We start from the raw sequence: 16,802 nt of genomic DNA, 5'->3' as shown, positions 1-16,802 counted from the left end.
TACCGCAACCATGGTGTTTGGCTGCTGTCCATGCTGAAACGTGGAAGAATGAAATTTTCTCATGCTAAAAGTTAACTATGAATAGTTGCACAAATGAAATGACCTTATTGTTTTAACTGTTTCTTTGATAACAGTGTTAACCCAATGTCAAAGCAGAAGGACAGTTAAGCTGTAGGCCAACAACCTATGAAATAAAATAAAATAGTATAAAATAAAGAAACTGCCTTTATAACTCATACATGTGTCTACTTATAGTATGGGGTACTGGAAAATAAAGGCTGTTTCTCAATATTAATTCACCTATTTTTGCCCATTGAATTATTTTATTTTCACCACTGATAGTGAATAGTAATTAACTTGTGCAGCATTTTGCTATGCTATTGTAAAGCTCTGCTATTGTCTTGTGAGAGATAAGGCAGGTCTATATACTTCCTTTTCTGTCATACCCTCATGATGGGACAGCCTCCCAGCTCTGGAGAATGGTGTTGGTGGTGGGGGGAGAGGAGTAAGAGAGGTAGGGCAGCATTGACGTCACCAGCCTGTGGTTATCAGTGGAGGTTAATCTACTGGGGGATGGATGGGCTTATGCAATTGTCTGTGAGCAGGCTTCACATCTATGGATTTGCTTTTCCACTGTTTGACCCAGTGTGCCGCTGCAGCTTACAGACAAACACTGGGATGATGGAGAGGGAATTTCTTCCCTCTGTGGAATTTCTGTTGTCGAAGTAGATGTTTTTCTCTGCCAAATTCAATGGGCTTCAGGCTGGCTTGATGGGTTTGAACATAGGGTTTATTTTTTTGGGTATGGTGAGCAGTTAAAATGATCATGTCGCACAAGGGGAAGACATTACTCTCTGATCAATACATAGTGGAAATTGCTGAAGTGGGTGAGAAATAGCTGAATATTGGAATAACAATGAGTGCTCATTGAGTGTTTAATACTAAATGTGATTGATACAAGACTGATGGACTCGAAAAACAAAGTCATTATCATTTATTGGGTGTTTGAGATGCCATTTGTATGTTTTGTGTTGGTTTTAAGGATGATGGGAAACAATTTTTGTGCCGCACCTACAGGCACATATTTTAGCTGGAGCTGGAGGACATTAGCTCACTTTGGCTTTTGCATGTGTCTGAGAAGAAGGTCAATCAAGCTGTGTTTTAGTGTTTGTGTGTGGGGAGTGGGATTGCAAATTGTCATAACCTTAAACATTGTAATTGTGGCCATTAAAAATGGTCCCTTGACTATAATGGAAAAAATAGTCTCGGAGTAATAAATTTAACCTCAAAGCTGGTTCTTTAAGGTAAAGTTTTGAAGTGGCCTTTGGCTCTAAAGGACTGTATGGGAGAGTGTCACCCTGGCAACCAGACTATAAATTGTTCTATTGTGATGCAAGTGATGGGATTTGCTCAGCAAGGACTTGTATAATAGACAATGATTGTAAAATATAGAGCAAAGTGAAACAATCTTGAGGTTTTGCTTAAAAGGACTGTACCAATGTGTTTGCAATTTTTTAGCGCATTAACTCGGATCATGTATACTTTACATTTTTGCTGACTATTTCAAATGCATGTTATGCAGTTTTAGGTTTAGGATATATTACATACATCAAATCAATGAGCAGACTCTTGAAACGTACACTGTTATTCTTGCTGTGTGTCGCAGTTTAAGTGCATATTCATTTGAAAAGACTACACTACATCACAACAATAATGAAACTGTGTCCTGCTTGATTTTCACACCACACAGAAATGAATGGAAAACAACGGATGCCTGGAAGAGTAGACAAAATACATTCGCATTTCTAAAACAAAATAATGGGGTTTGCTAAATGATTAACTGTGATGTAAAGGGTACATGATTTGTAAAATCAGTGGTAAAGTTAGGGATGGAAAGGTATGATGAGGTTCCTGGACTGACACATTCACCTTTTATCACCATGCAAACTCATGTCCTGTTGAGTCTAGGAGGGACAAAAAGACTCAAGAGCACAAAGCCTAGTTTTCCACCCAGGGGATTGGAAACCAGGATGTCCCATCTACCCTGAGGTGGCTGCTTCTATAGGCTTGTGGCCTTTGACCCCTTTTGCCTTGAGACTTGCAAATCAGCCTGTCCAAAGATCGAAAAAAATCTGGAAAGGGAAACAAAGAGGACTTATACTGAGAGTGATGCAGCTGGACAGCTGGAGCCTAGTCAGAGAGAAAGAACTTTTATCACCATGTGGAAATAAAAAGCTGTGAGAGAGGAACTTCACATAAGGGGATGAAATGTAGTATGGCAAGGGTGAGGTCTTTTATTTTAGGGGAGTAACTGTCCAACATTTTTAGAAAACATTCTTAGAAGATCATTCAGTGATTTTTTAAGAACAATTTCTTCCATCACTGATGATGTTGCAGACTCTTTTGGACCCTAGGGCATGCGTTTGGCTCAGGTTGAAAATATCTGATGAAATTTCATCCAGAGAGGGCCCGAGTTTGTTGCATAATTCCTAAATCTACTTTGACCTGTGTACAAACTGCATTCCCCAACAAAAACAGAGCTCTTGCTTCTGCAGCTTCCCTCAAAGCCAGTCAGTTGCTCAACACATGAATCAAAATTAGATTTCTGTGTCTCCTTGGTACTGTGAATCCTGTGTCCTGCGAAAGACATATTTCACCCCGAACCGTCTCAACCCTCTAGCTCACCTGGGTGTCCCCCATGCAGTGATCCTCTATTTCTTGGCTCTATGAATGGATGTCATATTTTGTCTTGATTTTAATTCCTGGAAAACCATTTAATCAAACTGCTTGCACTTTTTAACTTGAAAACGATCTTTCCCCAGACGGATCCCTCACTGGGCGAAACTATTTCATCTACATCATTTTAGAGTTCTAATTAACACAACACAAGATGCAATGTCCTTCTCTGTCATTAGCAAGGAATAAATTAAACTCATTAAATCTTGGGCTTAATGAAAATGAGGCAGATTTGGGATGTACTGAATGATGAATGAAGCTGTGCAGCAGTTGCCTTTTTCTTTTGAATTCCAGACTTTCAATTAGCAGTAGGGCACTAGAGATTGCTGTAGGTGATTTGAATTATAAGAAGAAAATATCACTGTAGCCAGAAATGCTGTTTATTGACGTGTGCATGAGCGTGCTGACTTAAATTGCTTTTGATTTGGAAAAATAATGTTTCAATCAAAATGTTAGCAGATAATAGATTCAAGTCTCAACTCGTGATTGCGTCATATATATTCAGGTGCCTTGAAACTAAAAATTAATAGAAGACACTGTGAATTCACAAGATTTCAACTGATATGATTGAACAACGATGGCCTATGGCCGCTTAGCCATCTCCATCACAACTGAGCAAACTCCACCTACTGGGGAGACCATGAGAAGTGGTTGAAAGCTCAGGAAAAAGTCAACCTTGTATTCAAATTATTTTCTTACTACTATTTCCAATGCTTAAGAATCTATGATATCATAAAATATCAGAAAACGTGGAATATTTTCAGTCTCTGAGGATAAGGGTGATGATATTCAGTATTTTTCTTACTGTAAACAAATCCTACAATGAATTTACCTACTATCAAGTATTATCTGTACATCTAAAGACTGATATATTGTAGCTTCTTCCTTTGTGCCATAGTGCTCCATTGCTGTCCAATGATTATACATCAAAGAGCCGCACTTTTCCACTGGTTGACATGTTCCTTCATTATAATGAACATGGACACTTTGATAAAAGAGTCTTAACTCCACTAACTAGTCTTAACTCCACTAACTAGTTTTCATTCTGTAGCTCACATTCTTCCTCAGTGGGATGAAAGCTCTGGAAAAAGCGAGTAAGTGGACCTTGAGTTAAGAATGTCCAATGTCAAGAATAAACCTTCATGGCTGCCACCGGTAGCTCACCTGGTAGAGCGCGCGCACTATGTCCTTACTGCAGCGGGAAATGCAAATCAGCTCCAGATGATGACAAAATCAAGACGGCTGACAAGAATGGGCTCCATTTGGTTGACATTTTATTTCATGGTGGTAGGAACACAAGACAAAGGTCATAAAGTTAGTAATGTTCAGGTCATGCCACTCTTACTCGGTGCACTGCCCTTTGAGGAGGTTTGCGCAGTCAGACAGTAGTTTACAGAGGCCAGACATGGAGGGTAATCCACATGTAGACATAAATAAGGAACAGAAAATAGATTCAAAAAACAGTATATAGAAGATTTTTTTGTAAAAAGCCAGAGGGGACATTTGCAGAGGCCTCCTGGGGTTTGTTTTTTGAGCATTATTACTAATATAATTGTCATTATTATTATTATGTATTACTCATGTACATTATGGGGATGAGGCTAATACACTGGCTAAAGTAAGGAAACAGTTATATGGATGACGTCTTTGTCATCTGCTCGAGGTCGAGGTGACCGGTTTTTAAGGCAATTCATAGTTTTCACCCAAACCATAGACTGCAATGCGTCTTTATTGTTCTTGAGTCCTTCCAAATACACAGGAATCTCTCTCTTATTAAGTGTTATCACTTGAATGGATCAAATTCAACAAACAGTGTGATAAAATATGACCAGTCTAAGGATAACAGAGTGAGTGCTGGAATTTAAACGTGTCTAGGGACACCAGAAAAGGGTTTCCTGATCTGGGGTGGACACTCAGAGCTCGATTACACACAACACAGTTATAGCTCTAGGGCTATCCCTCCCCCATGTACATAAGTATATCATTGTGTAGGCGAACAGACAAGTCAGACATGGTTCCAGTGTATATTACTAAAAACATAAACCTCCACAGATCACACATTTGCTAAATTTACACTTAAAAATTGCAGGGCTGTACAAAAACAGGTTGTTTGATGATTTAAGAAGGAAAACATAATTACGAACTTAAAAAAAAAAAAAAATAGTACAAGACCATTTGATACTCAACCACGAACAGGCATGATTTTTTCTTAGAATATTGCCAAGGTTCTCATATCAAAACAAGTGTCTTTAAATCAGTCATCGCAGCTTATTGTGGTTCAGCAAAGACGACTCCACGTTGCATCAGTTCACTGAATGTTACAGAATTCGCACTAGTAATACAAACCCATGCGTTACTATGTTAATTTGCAAGTACTGTAGGATTATGCATCTTTTCCCATTTTTGCAGCTGTTATGGCTTGAAAAGGTCACAACAACATCACAGTCTCTCTCTCTCAAGAGCCGAATAAAGACTCCTCCAGGAATGTTCCTAGGTCAAATATTAAAAGAAATTAAGTCTCAGGCAGAGTTTTTTTTTTTTGAAGCTTTGTTGTTTGTGTTGACGACTGGCTGTTGTTCGACAGGACAGTAGTAGCTCTCCCCATGATAAGATCTCTCCTTGCCTCCTTTCTGTCCGTCCTTCTCTTCAGTCTTTGCTTTCAGCACCTCCTTAAGGTCAGATGTAGTAACAACCCCTTATGCACCATTTAAGGTCCTGCAAAACCAACTGCGCCCAAGAAAAATAAAGAAGACTGAAAAAAGTACAGGGAATGAACAAATATCAAACATTATTCTCTGTAGTTTCTGAAATTACATCAGTGGTTCTAAGAGAAAATAAGGAATCTTTTTATAGTCATTGTAAAAAAACAAACAAACAAACAAACAAACCCCCAAACAGTGACATTTTCCAAATCATTTTTTTTTCTGGACCAAAACGTGAATAAAAAAAACAAACAAACAAACAAAAACCAGATTCAAACCAACACTGCAGAAGTGCATGCATTTATAGTGGTCATCATTAGTTCATCTGCTGATTGTAAAATAGAACGCACAATAGTACATGAGAAGCACAATTCTCCAAAGAGAACCCATCTTACATATTCACAGTCTCAGGTATTATTTATATACTCTATATTTATAACATTTATTCATGTCTATGATTCATGTCTTGACTTATGACTAATGGTATGCCAGTCATTGTGGAACGCAACACGCCATGTTGGGTTGCAGTGTTAGTGAGTCATATTTCAAAACTAAAGGCTCTGATGGGATTCAGATCGAGTGGAGAGGTTTTTCTTTTTTTGGCGCTCTGAGATGGGGGTTGATCGAGTGGTTTCGACTGTGTACTTTCTCACTGTAGCAGCTTGACTGATATCTGAAAAGTCCCATTAGGAAAATACAGTGGGCTACCGGGGCTGAATACAGAGTTTCTTGACTGGAGACGCCAGCTGGCTGCAGCATCACAGAACTGCACACACCGGCTACAGCGTACACTGCGTCCAGCTTTCACGGGGGGGGAATGTATGTCTTTATATTCATGGATGTATAGGCCATGCTTGGGGAGTATGGACGATAGATATGGCACCAAGACAAGGCAGTAACCAGAGATCATCACCAAGGTCCATCAGTGTTTAAGTAATGAGCAAGGAAAAGGAGCAGGCTTTTTTTTTTTTTTTTTTAAGTTGGCGTTTGTTTTAAAACAACAAAACTGACAAGAATAAAATATCTCTTTTTCAGAGAGATGCCTGCTTTTTGAAAAAGATGAAGGGCCACGGTAGTAAAGAAAAAGAAAGTGTGAACGGAGGTGCGGCTTTAAAACAAAATAGAACAAAATATATAAAACAAAAATCAAAACAACATTAATTTTCTTTCCATATAAAAAGCGATGAAAAGTATACAAAAATACAAAATAATTACAGCAGAAGACATGGGTGCTATGGAGGGATCGGGTGGGAGGGTTTCTTTTTTTTCATTTTTCCTCAATATTTTGTCTCTGCTGGGTTATTTGGCGGCGGAACAGTGTAATATTTTAGGGCTGTTTAAGGCGTCCTCCACCAGGTGGAGCTCCACGCCGTCCACCACCACATCCTTGATGCAGCCAACAAAGCCGGTGCTGTAGGCCTTGGGCAACCGACGGGCCACTGCCAGCTCCTCCAGACCACCTGAGGGGAGACAGAGACAGAGGTTGATACAATGATGAATCAGCTACTGTACATAAACACTCATGCCCTCTAGAGTAGCAACTATTTTTGTAATTTTTTTTAAAGTGCTGCTCCAGTTATTTAGCATAGGCCAAGCACCCAAAACGCTAGTTCCTGCATTTCCCATTATACAGCCAATAGCACTCCCTGAAACATCTTTCAAAATACACGCCCTCGGTTTGTAACACAGGCTTTCGGTTCCAAATTTTCAATTTCGAAGCCCAAGCCAAGGTATATTATTTTCTCAGCATCTCCAGTCACAGAAGACATTACACAACTGTTTTCACAGACTGAGTAGTACTTCGCATGACTAGTAAACTGACCTTCATGTGTAAAATGCGTGGAGTGCCCATTTAAAGATCAAACAAAAGGATAAAGGTTTGGGTTTCATACCAAATTAGACCTTGTAAATGCCATCAAAAGGCTGAAATATTTTGGTAAAGAAATGTATTTCTGGCATTAAAGCAGTTACTTCTCTTTGTCAGGCTTTGTCTTTTGATTTGATTTTTTGCATGACAGGTTGACACTTTGTTTGTCGAACCACCATGATCAAAGGGGAAAAGGCAGAAAGGCCTGCATACCAGCCAGAGAAAGATAAGATAGACGAGAGAGAAGGTTCTTTTAATTTGACATGATGCATAAAGTGCTCAAAAATGGGTTACAAATGAAAGGTGGTGACAGAGTGTAAAATTATGACTACCTAACATCCTCAATAATTTTAATTTGTTTCCATCTATAGTTCTAAGCACTCATTGTTGTGCTGTGAACTCCCCAGATATCACCTGTCTATCAAGTAGTGTATTCAGAACTGAGACAGCTTTTTCTTAAAGTTTGAGTTCTTATGGGTGCTGCACTTTTCTTTGGCTGTTCATCCATGTTGGATACCACTGCTAACTACGCACTTCTTCCTCTATATATTCCAAACAAACCAAGGACATATAATAAACCATTTCCTGTGTGTTTTTCCCAGGAAAAGACTGGCTGCAAGTCAAATAACGTTAACAAATGTTAAAGGGCCGATTCACCAAACGTGAAGCTATTTTCTATCAAGGAATTAGTCCCTTATAAAAACTGTCGACAGCATGTTCTGGGAAACTTTCTGAAAAGAGATGTTGCTGTTTTTTTTATTTTTTTTTAAATCAATGTTTCAGTGCTGTGAGCACCACACACCAAATACCATTCACCTCTGTTGTAGCGGGGAGGAGGCCAAAACTGCATGGCCAAATACCACAGGATTTAAGTGGAAAAACTTTTATTATTTGACAAAATGACAGCACTTATGAATTGAATGTAAATTGACTCATCAAAGTGTTTTATCTATCTGCCATAGTAAGTTTAAAAATGGATATTTCCTAATATGAAAATATCATGGATTTGCATTTCAAAGCAAATGTTTCAGCCACCTTGTACTTGACCATTTTGCTTTAACTGCACTTTTTCTTCTTTTTCAAATCATCTACATGTTTTTTTAAACTAAATCTCATAACATCCTTTTGTGGAGACTTGATGACCTAATTGTTGGGTGTGTGACTGGCTCCTTTTTCCTTTTGATGGTGTTTTGAGCTACTCTTTTGAGCCAGCACACCCAAAGTAGTCATTAGTGTCTTTCTCAATAAATCAGCTTGAAACGTCTTTATTCAGAATTTCACGAGATCTGTTCTTACTGGGAGAGAGGCTGATCCTAGTTTTTGATGTTTCACCTGGCTGCCATCCCTGCTCGCTCTCTCTCCTTCTCCCTCTCTGTTATCTACACGGTCAGAATCCTTCTGCATCATCTGTCTTTCTTCGCTTCATGTTAGTCCAACTCCCCCCCCACATTCCCCATCTCTCCTTCTCTTCCCTGTTTTCTCATTTTTAGTCTGTCGGGCTGAGAGTTCATATCCCGTCAAGCTCTTTACATCCCCTGTCCCTGCCCCCTTTAATCGGATTGCGCGCCTCCGAATCGGGGATCGACAGGGCTAATTTCATGCAAGTTACAGATGAATTAATGATGAACAGTGAAAAGGGGATTTAAAAGGAGAAGGGCTCTCAATGGGAGGGCTGTGTGAGGATTATGTATTCTTGCTGCAGGGCTCGCTCAGCACCTGTTCCACTGCACTGCCTCCCTGTCTGTAAGTGTGTGTGCTTGTATGCGTGTACCTGAGTACACGAGCGCACCTCTACATGCAGCGTGTCTCTTAAATGTCACTCACGCTGCTTCTCCTCTCAAGCCTGCCTCTCTCCGCCGCCTTGCACTGTGCATTTCAAAGAGCAGCCTGACTTTATTTCGGTGCCCGTCTTCAATGTTATTTCCTTAGAATGTTCGATCCCGCCGTGCCGTGTGTGTTCTTTCAAAAGCGATTTCTCTGAGCTCAGAGTTCAGACAAAATTGAACTCGCGGTAGATAACGGGCCGACTTTGGTCATTTTCAATTCAGGAGAGCAGACAACTTTTGAATTAGTCAGATAGCCTTTCATTTCTCAACTCAGTACCTGAATAGACTTGGACATCTTTTTTCCCTGCCAGAGACTTTGCTTATCCTCTGCAATGCCAATGAGTTCATTGCTCATTTTAGGCAGCCTTCTACCAGTGAAAAAGTAATACAGAATTACAAGAATTCCCCTGACTTGATGTATGGCATTTGTAGAGAAATTTTCAAGTCTGAATGTTGTTTTCTTTTTAAAACATGTGTGGGCAACCTACCCAACCAGAGCGCTCCGTCTGTGTCCAGCTGTGTTGCTGCCAAAGGTGATGACCCTGTTACTGCTGCCTCATTGCCAACCTGTAGAGAGCCGTCTCTAAGTGCTCTGTGGAGGAGAAAGAAAAAGAGAGAGATGCAGTTGGAAGTCGGTGCGATGCATGCATGTCATACTGAATAGCTGTAAATAGCAGTTTCATTTAATCTGAAGCATCAAGACTCCTTTGCTTCACTGCCAGCACACTAAGCACTCACATAACTGCCTTTGCCAAGCAGCGTTCTAAATGTGCCTGTCTACCAGCTAACAGATGCCGTTAGTGCACCATTCATTTTAGGTGCTACGCATTAGCACACACTTAAGGATTGTGACGATGGGGCTAATTTGAACCCACTAAAGTGGGTTTCCAACAGAGAGTGTCATTAAAGGCAAGCCGCAAACAGAGATAGCTATGTAACTATGTGAGTTGCATGCCACATGCATTTACACCATCATCAACATCCAAATGATGTCATCTTCTAGCAGCTCATGTGATCCCTGTTTGAAATGGATGCAGCGGCTTTTCGAGGATCGATTATTCTTGCCCTACACGATGAAACCAATCTAATTATGCCCCATACTTCCATTCACAGCCATGTTGAAAGCAAATGTTCAGCAGCGATAAAGCAGGGATCACGTGGAAGGTGTTAAGTGGGTCATTTTCAAAGTTCAGGCAGTTAATTTGTTTCTAATGAAGGAATCCATTAATGTGCCACTGTGTGGCAAAAAGTATTGCATGCTTTGTTTTTCTTCTGCATCGATGTACTAAACTTAAACCTGTGTTACTGTGTCTAATTTATTGGTTATTTATTTATGTATTTACTGTAGACACATGCTATAGGTGTAGATGTACAAAATGGGCCCCAAAAACTTACTGTGTTCTGGTTTGTGGTAATTTGATGAATTGTATTTTGATTCAGAATATGGGAATATACACTATTAAAGCAGTGTCAACTGCAAGAGCATTATCTTGAGGACCTGTCTTTAAAAGAGGGTCCCTGTGTCGCCTTCTAGTTTTTAAGACCTTCATTTTTTCAGCTGATTCTGTGCTCGCATATTGCATATTCCTAAATGAATTTGTGTTTAATCAAATTACCGCACAACAAACCTGAAACCAGCATAGGAATACTGCACTCATTTATTCTATTTTGATTTATTATTATTTTTATAAATCAATACTACTATAACATATTAATAGTATATCATTATTATCATTTTATTTTTTATTATGTTTTTAAATGTCGTTCTAATGCAAATCTCTGCCTTATATAAAGCACTTACAGGATCAATGTATGTTATGAGTATAGTGTGTGTATACAGTGTATGTGGTAATTTATATACTGTTATGAATTTTTATTTATTTTATTCATTTATTTCTTGGATACATTTCCTATAATGTGCCAAAATGTGTTGGGATGTTGCCGCATGTTCTTCCTTTTTGAACATTCATTAATGTGTCTAAGCAATTTGATGTGCAATGTGTCATACTCTTGCATGACCAGGCATGAAAATAACCTTAATCTGAAACTAATCAGAGTCATCTCAGTGCAAGGGATCACTGTGTAGCAGAGGATTCATGCAAGAGATCACACAGTTAGCAGCAACACAAATACAATATGGATTAACTCTAATCCTGCTCTAACTGAAAAAGCTTCCACTCCTGATCCCCAGCTACCTGCCATCTCCTATCTTACCTGCTGGCCTTGATGCGTATCCAGCGGTTGGTGTCGACACGCACCGAGGAGCGCAGCACCACGGGCTTGGAGCCCAAGTCGTACGTCATCTGGACATATCCATCCACGATGGCCAGGGCTATGTAGTCAGAGCGCTCCACGCCCTTCCCGCTCCACAGCACCAGGCCCTGGGTCGCCTCCGTCCGGATGCTCAGCTCAAATTTGTTCACCAGCAGAGCCTTCTCACTAGGAGAGCAAAAAAAGTACATTAGTTAGCTTTTGGTTTAATTCATCAAAATGAGTTCTAATCATTGGTGTAACTGACGCAGCTCAGTTGGTGCTTGTGTCATTTGTAGTTGCTTATGTGAAGCAAGGGACCTCTGCTGTTTTCTCGAGGGTACTACTCATGATTCAAGCATGACATATGGTTTTGTGTGCTAGCACATGTAGCCAGAAAGCTTTGTAGCTCAGGCTCTACAGCCGCATACTAACAGACTTGCAGTGATTTTGAAGGATGCAGACTGAGTTTAGGAGTAGCAGGGGGCTGTTTTGCTATTAGCTTTCCTACATCCTACTGAGCCTGAACTGCATTGATGCTCTGTGCTTCCTGTGTTGAACTGTGTGTGTGTGTGTGTGTGTGTGTGTGTGTGTGAGTGTGTGAAAGTGTGTGTGTTGTTTAGGCAGCTGTTTGATCTCCAGTCTCTTGACTGCTACAGTTGCGGGGGTGATTTGGATGCAGAGACTAGGCGACTTCCACCTATCCTTAAGAGGCACTGTACGTCACTGTCACTGATGTGTGAGAAAAATACACACTGTGATGTGCCTCTACTGTATGTGTGCGCACACAAACACCATCACATATCCATTCCTGTACACACACACACACACTTACAAAGTCCCTCTGTTCTTTGTGAGTTCAGCAGAGATATAGTAGACATCCAGAGAATCATATCTTCAATTTGTGTGTGTGTGTACGACTGTGCGCGCACGTCATCAAACAGCATCTGTGCAATTGTCTGCACATCTGCCAAATGAATCTACTTTCACCTTATTCAAAGGGTATTTGAACACAAAGACAAAGACAAGGTGAGGACACGTATGACAAAAAACCAATGACACGTGGCTAAAAAAAATACAACAGTGGCACAGAGCTGAAGACAAATATTAGACAAGACAGACGACAAGACAAAGGAGTCAGCATTGCAAGCAGAGAGGCTCATGAGAGTACAAACAGGACAGGAAATGGGAGAGGATAATGAAAACCTGAGTATGGAGTAAGTTCTCCTTACACTGTAAGTAGTATGTTCTTTTAATTAATCAGGTGTAGAAGCAATGGGATGATATTTAACTTTAGAGTTCATTAACCGCGGGCCTAAGGTAAAGCAACTTTGACAGCCCAGGCAAACAATAATGCTGGTTCACCTCAGCAGAAGTGAGGAAAATCCAGAGTCAAATTAGATTTTCTCCTCCAAAATCATACTTAAATTGGAAACTTTGACCCCCTTGATTAACTAACCGCTGAGGTAAACAGGAACAAAAAAAAAGCATGATTTAAGAGCGTCATGGTTTTTTTTCCTCCAGAGAGAGAGAAAAAAAAGCACAAATACAGCTCAGTGAACCCTCTCTTGGCAAACCCTCAAAGAGCTTACAGGGCCCAATAAATCTCCATCGGAGCGGCTTGTCAGTGATAAGGTCAAGGTTATTAAAAGTGCTGAATATATCATGAATAAAACAACGCTGGCAGCGTTCTAAATCTCTTATACACCACTGACTTCATAGATTTCTGGTGTGTTGCTGTTTCTTTTTGTAAATGGAGGGATTTTATCTACCTCTTATAAGTATTCAAATTCTCAGAAGGCTTCCCAGAGTGCTGTCCTCCATTTAAACTCTAGGTGGCAGTAGTGGTTAGAAAAATAAGACGCCATCAGGGGAGGACAGCAACTGCAAAGACGTTGCAGCTCTGGCTGGTTTTGTGCCGTTATCAGAGCTCTGAACTTCAGAATTAATTGAAGCATATGCAGAGGCTCTTTGTGATTTGTATTGGTAACTCTATCTCAATAATGGAAACAATCTTGTCTCTGTGGAGGAGAGTTTAGCCCTGTGAGAGGTCGGGGAGGGGTTGTCTGGAGAGATGGGGAGGATGAGGAGGCAAGAGGCGAGTGGACAGCACCAAAGTCTAAAGACTTTTGAGAGACTCACCTCTGGTCAGATGGGTTCTCCAGAGACTCAGGACTTAAGGGAGCAGGGAAGAAAGTCAACGGCATGCAGTATAAGCGCAAGAGGCCAGAAGGAAAGACGGTAGGAAGGGAGGAAGGAAGGATGCTGTGAGCCCACTGGGTGACTCACAGAGGTCTAGTTTAGACCTGGAGCTGCAAAAAGCATAACTTATCTGCTCTTCTACAATATTGACCATGTCAGCAGTCGATAACAACTGTTGTGTGATCATAGGAAGTGTGTAGCTCAGCCCTGATTACACCACAACCATAAAAAGAGGTTCTCAAGGGAACTAGTCAGATCAAGATGATGACTAATGCACCAAAATGCCCTGGGATGAAGCATTTTTTAAATGTGAGCATCAAGATTAAGTACAATCATGGTGTGTCCACACCGGTACAAAGGCTACTTTAAGTCAGCGTCCAATTATTGAACAACTCCTTTATATTTATGGTGCTACACGCCACAGTGCAGCAGCAATTACCTTCTGTCTAGAGATGGAAGTGGTGAATGAGAAAAATTGGGCAATTGTCAAAAAATGGGGTCAAGCGTCATATCAGTTGAGAGTCATGGACAGATATGATATGTCATTGAAATAATGGGGCTTGAGCAAATCGACCTGAGCTTTCAGATACGGGCAGAGAGGTGAAGGAGGAGCGATCAAAGGGTGCTGTAAATAGTAACAGAAACATTAACCCAAGGTGAGTGTCTGACATCTGGCCTCACCCAGCTCTTAATGGCCTCTCGAGAAATGTCTTCATTTCCTTTACAACATCAAATCATGCTGAATTGATCGGCACACCTTCAGAGTGCTGCACCAGGGCTCTGGTTTGCTTAGATTCACGCTCGTTGTGGGTCTTAGTAAATGTGACATCCATTAAACTTTTGACAGTCTGGCTCCAAGGACCACTCTCCCCTCCTGCTAAGTGAGATTGATGCCCATGGCTACACACTGCAGAGAGATCTCAATTGGAGGTCTAATCTACAAAGGGAGACAAATCTGTGATTAACATGTCACTGCCTCTCTGTACGGCCGACTCCGTAATTATTCACAATTACAGTTAGAGATCTGGCAAAAACGAAATGACAGAAGCCCTGGCATGGATTGGAACTCTGGGCTGAATCCAGTCGGCTTAATTTGAGCTGAATTCTGCTTCGCCGCTTTGTGGGATTTTTTAAAAAGAGGTTACTTACCGAGCTAATGAGCAGGAAGAAAAACCCTTAATAACTAAGTCATGACCAAGGGCTTTCCCATGCAGAAACTCTACAGACACCAGAAATTAGGTTAAGGGGTATTTTGTATATCGTCCTCTTGCAGTTTTCAAGGGGTCTCATTCATTTCCCACATAACAGATAATGTCATTCAGCGTAAAGTGCATGGCAATTCGCTTTGTTTATGAACGAGTTACAACCATGCATAAAATATTGCACATTCTTGGTACAGCAATAAATTTTCTCTGAGGGTTGAGCACAATGCTTGTCATGCACACATTCATGTTTCCCTTTGCACTGGAAAAAAGATAAAAGGATTGTAACATTGTAAAATGTATTTAAAAAAGAAATCTGTCAAATTAAATCATGAATATGGAGTTAAATGTAAATCTGACTTTAATGGTAAACATGATTTCTGTGTGGAAATTATGACAGGAAACTGAATGTACTTTAATCTCTTCAATTGGGTTAACTATCAAAAATGGCTTTTTTTGTTGCTGTTAGTTGGGCTTGATTTGAAGCTGGGCAAATACCCAGTCATAAAGTCTACTTACTCTGGGATCTCATTGGTCAGTTGGCTTGAGTGAAAAGGAAAGACAGTGAAGGACATTTATATGAGACATGTGTGGACAACGACACGGGTGGTCAGACTGAAGGACAGGACAAAGGTCACGCAACTGGAACGCTTAGATCATGGACAAACAGCAAAGATACACATAAACACACACACACATATCCGACAGAGTTCTCCAGCCAGTTGTTTCTAAGTGAGTGTGAGTTGTGCGTCTCCATGGGAGTGTGATGATCTGCGGGCTGTGGCCCGGTTTTCACACCTCTGAGTGTTTGTGTGAAGAGCTGTGGGATGAAGATATAGAGCCGTATGCTTGATGTCTTTTCAGGTTCATCACATAAACATTTTTGTTTATGCCAACCTGGAGGCGCACTCTTGCCAACCTTGTAGATGGATGGAAGAGTAAAAATGTCTCATCAGCTGCCTAAAGGGACAGGATTTCTTGTTTTTTTCCCCCCACCCGCTCCAGAAACCATTTCACACCTGCGTCATCAGCTTTTTCCCTTTACAGGGTGTTAAAAATTGCAAGCGACATGTCTTCGGATGCCAGTTTTATGGAGAACAGCCATACACACATTCAAAATAAGATACGTTTAATCATGCATGTGTGCTTATTGTCCAGTGTGTGCTAAGCAGTGGACCACAGAGCGAATTGAGCGTGCTCAGGGCAACACTGTGATTGTTAACCGTCACGCTAATTAGTGAAATCCTGTCAAAAGCGGAGCAGGACTGCAATGGACAGGGGGGATGAGCTATTAGCCAACCGCCTAGTTCACCCTGAAGACCTAGCTCTGATGATTTCATCAACACTGTCATCATGGCTGACTAAGGGAGGAGATAGATAGACAGAGGAGTTATTTGGCTAATGGCTATTACAAGGGAGGTGTTAGATGAAGCTGAATAGATGAGGATGATCCCCTTGTCCTCTTCCTTACCTCTTTGTAACAGCGTTATGGTACTCGATGAACGTACGCCCATCAAAGGCGATGGCCTCTGTCTCTCCGGCAGACTTCTCATAGATGGCTGTGAAGGAGGGGAAAAGCATTGTTCAGAGGATGAGATCATACCAATCAATAAGACAGAGGGTTCAGTTATCAGAGCTGAAGGCAATGGAGTGTGAGCAAATGGGGTAGGGGGGAGTGTTGGTGCATTTGTAGTTTTAATTAACGTGAAAGGGACAGCCGGCCACTCGCGCAAGGTTAATGGTGAAGGCAGTGACTGAGTATGTAAGACAGATCGGGCCATAGTGAGTATATGTCTGGCAGAGTGACATGAAGATGATGAAAGGGATGTGCAACTCTTGAAAAGATCATTTCATGAATATTCAATTGACACATTTCATCATTTTCATAACTGCCGCTTTAGTTTGAAATCAATACATAATAACCCTAACATAAAAGAGACATCACATGTCTCATGTCGACATTATTACCTTGCCTAGACAGAACACAATGGAAACAAAGGTCTTATAAGTAGAACAA

The 16,802-nt window shown here is 40.8% G+C and overlaps 1 protein-coding gene across 10 annotated transcripts in view; it reads right to left on the bottom strand.

Moving 5' to 3' along the window:
- Positions 1-3,993: 3,993 nt before the first annotated feature.
- The window catches only part of agrn (agrin), a 254,683-nt gene continuing 241,874 nt past the window's right edge, over positions 3,994-16,802 (bottom strand). For 5 of the 10 annotated variants that reach the window (XM_044209931.1, XM_044209933.1, XM_044209938.1 and 2 more), the window contains 6 exons: positions 16,257-16,344; positions 15,305-15,328; positions 13,524-13,556; positions 11,346-11,570; positions 9,620-9,723; positions 3,994-6,898 (listed from right to left, as the gene is read on the bottom strand). In XM_044209931.1, coding sequence (XP_044065866.1) covers positions 6,738-6,898; positions 9,620-9,723; positions 11,346-11,570; positions 13,524-13,556; positions 15,305-15,328; positions 16,257-16,344 — 635 coding nt within the window. In that variant the 3' untranslated portion in view covers positions 3,994-6,737. Of the gene's footprint in view, positions 6,899-9,619; positions 9,724-11,345; positions 11,571-13,523; positions 13,557-14,468; positions 14,521-15,304; positions 15,329-16,256; positions 16,345-16,802 lie in introns of those variants that run through there. The other 5 variants (XM_044209935.1, XM_044209936.1, XM_044209940.1 and 2 more) reach the window with 2 other exon arrangements.

This window comes from Siniperca chuatsi, linkage group LG10 (genome assembly GCF_020085105.1).
Source record: "Siniperca chuatsi isolate FFG_IHB_CAS linkage group LG10, ASM2008510v1, whole genome shotgun sequence".
NCBI lineage: Eukaryota > Metazoa > Chordata > Actinopteri > Centrarchiformes > Sinipercidae > Siniperca > Siniperca chuatsi.
This window is presented reverse-complemented; position numbering and strand designations above follow the sequence as displayed.